The sequence below is a fragment of the Bidens hawaiensis genome, unplaced genomic scaffold (genome assembly GCF_021521415.1).
Source record: "Bidens hawaiensis isolate Kalapana, Puna unplaced genomic scaffold, B.hawaiensis_p1.1 tig00034770_1, whole genome shotgun sequence".
Classification (NCBI taxonomy): Eukaryota; Viridiplantae; Streptophyta; class Magnoliopsida; order Asterales; family Asteraceae; genus Bidens; species Bidens hawaiensis.
This window is the reverse complement of record NW_027496048.1, coordinates 9,982-16,334: the sequence shown is the minus strand read 5'-3', so window position 1 is coordinate 16,334 and position 6,353 is coordinate 9,982. Positions and strand designations below refer to the sequence as shown.

Sequence of the window (6,353 nt, the reverse complement as noted above, 5' to 3'; positions counted from 1 at the left end):
GTTACGTTGCGAACGGTGTTCATAAGGCTAATCATGGGATCTCGTACTCTAGTAGCACTTGAACTTGATGAAGACCCCCCCGGCATAGGCATGTGTATGTTTGACCCATATTTATTTAAATAAAAGTCATACATAAATTTAAAATTCAAGTTAAAATAATTTTTTGCCTCTGTTGAAAAGTTTGGGTCAACTTCATGCATATCTAAGGCTGAAAAAATTTCGTCTATCACACATTCAACCCCCGTAACATTTAACATTGGGTTTAAAGCGGCGGCGCAAGTAAAAACCGGTGGCAATTCAAGAAAGTATTTTTTTAATTTAAACTTCATTGGTAATATGATATTTGAAAACACTGGACTTTTATATTCAAATTCTTTAAGATTGTTAATCATTAAAAATAACTCCGAAAGAACCAAGGGACTTGTCGGATAATACGTTCCCGATAGTTTCGTAGTTGATGTTTTAAAAACTTCAAGAAAAGTCGATAAGTCATTGATAATTTCCCATTTCTCATTTGAAAAGGGGATTGCCAAATCATTCTCGGCAAGACTAGAATGAAACATTTGTAAAGTTTCTCTTTGTTCCAAAGCACTTTGAAACATTATACAAGTAGAATTCCATCGATAAGGTACATCTCAATTAGCTCCCAAAGCTTTTCTTCCCGTATCTTTACGAAATTTTCTATAATCCATTTGTCTTTTTTTACTTTTCTTAAAAACTTCATGTATCATTAGTCTAAAATTGTTTATAACCGATGTAACCTCATCCGAAGCAAGTCCGTCTTGCACGATTAAATTAATGATATGTGCAACACACCTTGAGTGAAAAATACACCATTGCAAATCGGCGTATATTTTAATTTTAATTTATCAACCGCCGATGTATTATTCGACGCGTTATCAAATGCCATTGAAAATATTTTATTTTCTAGTTTATAAGTTTTTATAACATAATCTAAAATTTAAAACAAATTATCTCCCGTATGTGGATACTCAAAGAGTTCGAAAGCAATGGTGCGTTTCATCATTTCCCACGATGACGGGTCTACCCAATGAGCGGTGACACAAAGATAAGATTCGGGTAGACCATGTGGAGCCGACCAAACATCACTAGTTAAGTTTATTCCCGTATTTATATTTTCAAAATATACAATTAGTACCTCTTTGGCCTTCTTCCACAATTTTAAACAATAACGTTTAAGAGTATGACGACTTACGTGAGTGTATTGTGGTTGAAGCGTATCTCGAATCATGGCGGTTAAGCGAGGGTTGTCGAAGTGGCTAAACGGCAAAGCTTCTTGAATCACAAACTTCGCCATACGATCTTGAACTCGATCAATTTGGTATGTAAATATTCCGCCTTCACTATCCATTTGCGTTTGTTGCGAATCGACGTTTTTTTTCAACGCCTTGCAATACGGTTTTTCGATGTGTTTCTTCAAATTTGAATTCGAAAGTGGGTTTAAATAAACCCCACAAAACTTGCACCGAGCCTTCAATGAATGGTCACTCAATTCAACCAAATCCCAATTGCACCAAATCTCTTGATTACGATTATGAGGTACAATACGAACGAAACTTGGTTCGGCGTTGGAACCTTGACCAACCGATGATTGTGAGGCAGCCATAACAACAAATATGAATATAGAAGAAGAGAAAACAAGAGATTAGAGAACTCAAAACGTTGTAATAGCGTTTTTTTGTATTTTTTGCGTTCGGGTTTGCGTTTTGAGTGTTGTGATGAACCCATGACACCAAATACCTATTTATACTAGTAGTGGGGTGCTTGGGGGAGCCAAAAAACGGCTATTTTTGACCCCAACGGTCAAAAAACGGCCAAAAAACGATTTCCAACGGCTATACTCGATCCAACGGCTAGAACCGGTTAGGAACCGGTTCCGGATGGAACCGGTTAGGAACCAGTTCCGGTTCGGTTCCGGTTCCTACCCGCCCCCACTCAGAAACGCAAGAACCGGTCACGAATCATCGGGTTGAATCAGATAGGGTCCGGTTCCTACAAAAAACGGGTAGGAACCGGTTCGGTTGCGGTTCGGGTCTACCGGTTCGGTTCCAGGAACCGGTTTGAATGATCATCTCTAGCCAAAATGGTTGACAATTTTATTTGAACTCTATTTTTTATCTCAAAATTGTTAGTTTGTGTTGAATTATTATTAATGATAAACACGGTTCAGATATACTGTACATTAAATCCAATTTGAAACCTTAACTGTGAACGAAAAACTCATAAAGTTTAAGCTATAGCTGTTTTGCTTGGATTTATACTGTTTCTAACACTTTCTCAACACGACACCACCCATAATTCTGAATCTCAATATGACAAGAAGAATACTTCACCAGCAACTGTTAACGTCTTTATAAATATACTAAATTAGCTCGCATAGATGCATAGCTGTATCATCTAAATCTTATAGTAATGTTTTGGGTGGTGTCAGAGCTTGTCTGGTTTTAGTTTAACCCAAGTGGTTTACATATGATTATTCTATGCATCTGTTTCTTCCATATAACATAAGAAAAACAAAAAATGTAAAACCAAAAAACTAGACAGAAATACCCCTGGAAGAAGACTCAGCATCCAAGTATTTACACATCCTCTCCATCACCTCCCTACCCTTGGCACTGTTCTGCTGAAACTTATCAACACACTTTTGCTCTATCTTCTCGGCCATTGACGCCAGGGTGGACAGCGGCTTTATCCTTATGCTCGTCTCCTGCTTACAAATCGTCCTCTCATTCGGTTTTTCCGGGTGTGGCTCATACCTACAACATCAAATAATAAAATAAATATCGACTGAAAGTGAGACTTGTTCAACGTGCTGAAAGTCATCTTAAGTCAATACCTTATCTTTTCCTCCACTTCAATGAATTTTTGTAGACTAACATTCTTGGTAGCAAGTTGCATGGACCGGGCTTTGGCATCAACAAAGGTTGACTCAACACAATGGCAGATATCTTGACCCACAATCTTGCGAAGGAACCACGGGCCAGGAGTATGAACGGTGATGGCTCGGGTGGTGTAGAGCTTACCCGATTCAGGCTCAAGCTTGTGGTTCAAGGTCTCGACTTCTAGGATGTGTGATAAGGTGCGTTTGTTCTCTGGGTCAGCAAACTTGCGCCATGATGCAGATGTGACCCGTTCCCATGGGTGCTTGTAAGTATGTTCTTGAGAGTATGCTTTAACCATTTTGCAGTTTTAGTCGCTTGGTTTTACCTACGTGAAGTAATGGAACATCAGAAAATGTGAAATAACCAAACTAAAGTAAAGTAAACACCACATGATATTATAATAATGTGAAGACTATAACTTGTGTTGTAGCTTTCAGTAATGAAAATTAAGTAAACACCACATGATATTTATTATCAAACTTCAAAAACTGGTTGCAGTTAATAACCAGAAGGAGACAACACCGTGTGTACTTACTGTATTTGAATTATAGGTGTGAACTCTAAATTGAACACACAGGACATTATATTTGACTAAAGCTTTTAAACATTTGTAGACTAATTAGAAGCAGAAAACTGAAATCTAGAATACCGACACATCATAATGAAAATCCATGAGTTTAAAGTATCGATTTATTAAGATAAACATACTGCAACAAGCACACACAAGGTGTAGACTGTATACGAGAAAACTGACAATAATGTTAACAGTAGACATTATATTCCACTGGCCTGCGACCGCCAACAAATTGTGGCCTATCATCAAGCCTTAGAGGCTTAGACTAAAACAGAAATAAACAGAATTAATAACTATATAATCAAAGAACCAATAAGAAATCACTGAAATGTGCTCCACATTGTGTCAGTTTTCAAATCTGTGAACATATGTATAAACTAATCAAGTACAAGTCACTAAGCACGATGAGTGGGAATTGTGTGTAAGAACTTCCTACTATAAGGCGAGTATCGATTAACCGTTAGAATTTCTATCTAACTCTCTAAGTGAGTTATCTAAGAACTATTTATTATTCAAACAAACCTTTAATTATTCAAGTTGTTCAACTAATATTAAGTATAAATTATTAATTGTTCTATGTGCTTAACCTAATATTTGAGTATTCAACTCCTTCAACTCTCATCACCAATCAACAAATTTCATCTTATGATCGTATTATCTCTACAAAGCCATGAGAAACTCTATAAGCTACTTAACTACACGACATTAGAGCATCTTAAACTCCATGAACCAAGAACATTATGTAAACCCAAACTCAGAAACATTAAATGAGTACAAGTCACTAAGCATGACGAAAATAAAAATTAACAAATATAATTGACATAAAACAAAAAAAAACCTTAAAATAATCAGAAGCTAATTTTAGTAGTGCAGCCCTAAATTGAAATAGAAACCATAGATCAATCCCGGAACTAATACAGAAATTATTTAAAGAAAAAAAAAATAAGCTACAAATTTTAAACCCTAGGTTGGAGACAGATATTCACAATCCAAGGAGGAACAAGTTATTGTAGCTCAGCACCTTACTAAGCATTAAAAAGGTCAATCTAGCAGATAACTAGATCTTCACACTCTAGCAAACAACTAATAGCCATATTCCAATACTCGATAACTATAATGGGACGATATAATCGTGCCAGCCCCAAATTAACTTTTCCAGCAAAAGATTACTATTCATCGCCAAACTACCGAATTATCGACATGATATTATAATAATGTGAAGACTATAACTTGTGTTGTAGCTTTCAGTAATGAAAATTAAGATTACTATTCATTGCCAAACTACCGAATTATCGACAAACAGAAGATAATAGATATCAAAATCAACCAATAATATAAACAACGGACTCATGGATTAATTAGCAAAGGATTTACACTCAACGATAAATACATTATACGCACAGGCTGATTTACCATAAACATTATGTAAAACCAAACTCGGACACATTAAATGACTAGACGTCACTAAAGCACGACAAAATCGGAAGTCGGCAAATATTAACGATCAAAAATAAAATCACAAAAACAAATTAAACCTACAGAAATTAATTCTAGAAAATGCAGCCCTAAACTGAAACAGAAACCATATAATCAATCCCTAATTAATCAGAAAAAGAAATCATAATTCAAAAAAATAACCTACAAATTTCAAACCCTAGCCTCACTTAAGTAGCTTACAAATTATGTATGATCGTCACACTCTAGCAAGCAATTAGTAACAATATATTCTAATACGTGATAAATGATAACCATAGTGAGACGATAAATACGAAACAATACAAGAAAACACCGAATTGAAGGCATAGATATCAAAATCAACGAACAATATAAACAACAACCGATTTATGAATTTAATTAGCAAAAAATTTACTATCAACAGTAAACACATTATAAGCACAAACTGATTTACCTAAAAATTCACTGAGATCAGCGCACTTAGTGAGATTAATAGAAGTCGGCTCGGAATTAGGTCTAAAGTCACTTAATGTAGCTCAGCACCTTAATAAGCATTAAAAAAAGTTATTCTAACAGATAACTAATTCTGTATGATCTTCACGTTCTAGCAAACAATTAATAACAACAAAATAGTTGTGACAGCAATCAGCATAATGAATCATAAAACAATACAAGAGAATACCGAATTATCAACGAATTGAAGGTATAGATAATTAGATATCAAAAAATCAACAAATAATATAAACAACAACCGATTTATGAATTTAATTACAATCAACGGTAAATACATTATAAGCACAAACTGATTTACCTAAAAAGTTAACGGAGGAAGAAGATCGGCGCGGTTAGTGAGATTAATAATAATAATAATAATAATAATAATAATAATAATAATAAGAGTGGGGTTAGAAGGATTGTGTGAGAAAAACAAGGGGATTGACGAGCAAGAAATTGGTTAGTGGGGTGATGGTTGGGTGAGGCGGTGCTCATGACTCTTACTATGGACGCTCCGCTTACGGTGTTCCACGTGTCGGTAAAGATCTGATCGTGGGTTTTTTTTTAAATTTTATGGGCTTAAGTTTTGTGTCTTATGGGGAACAGATGGGCCTAATATGTGTCCGATTAAATCAGTATTCAGTAGACTGGCTTCCCGGTCCGGTCTAAAAAAAGCTGGTTTCGAGGGTGATATTGGATGAACATATGGAATGAATGCATATGCAATCAGATTATCTGATAATGAAACTCGTTTGGTGAAATTCTATCGACACTAAGGGACTAGAATGGCAAAATGCAGTCACTCTTTGAACCATGTACACCAAAAGATATGTAAAACAAACCAAGACGAAGAACTCTATTGGTTTTTTTTTTTGAACTAAATCTTTCACTATAGAGGGATTGAACCATCAACCTTCTATTTTACA

At 35.3% G+C, this 6,353-nt stretch overlaps 1 protein-coding gene across 2 annotated transcripts; it reads right to left on the bottom strand.

Annotated features, from left to right (window-relative positions):
* Positions 1–2,349: 2,349 nt before the first annotated feature.
* Positions 2,350–5,878, bottom strand: LOC143586692 (UPS-like protein C36.10). 2 transcript variants are annotated; one of them, XM_077068176.1, is made up of 3 exons: positions 5,744–5,878; positions 2,858–3,228; positions 2,350–2,777 (listed from the first exon to the last, which is right to left on the bottom strand). In XM_077068176.1, exons 2-3 carry the CDS (start codon positions 3,199–3,201, stop codon positions 2,558–2,560), a joined length of 564 nt encoding a protein of 187 aa, XP_076924291.1. In that variant the 5' UTR covers positions 3,202–3,228; positions 5,744–5,878; the 3' UTR covers positions 2,350–2,557. The 2 variants fall into 2 exon arrangements, with proteins under 2 accessions (XP_076924291.1, XP_076924292.1); XM_077068177.1 differs by lacking the exon at positions 5,744–5,878 and having other exon boundaries at positions 2,858–4,287.
* Between the last annotated feature and the right edge of the window lie 475 nt (positions 5,879–6,353).

What these genes read in the sequence shown, in the direction of transcription:
- LOC143586692 (XM_077068176.1), bottom strand. Translation starts at nt 3,201, where the DNA reads ATGGTTAAAGCATACTCTCAAGAACATACTTACAAGCACCCATGGGAA. An exon ending in GAAGTGGAGGAAAAGATAAG is followed by an intron (nt 2,778 to 2,857) that starts GTATTGACTTAA and finishes TTGATGTTGTAG; the next exon opens with GTATGAGCCACACCCGGAAA.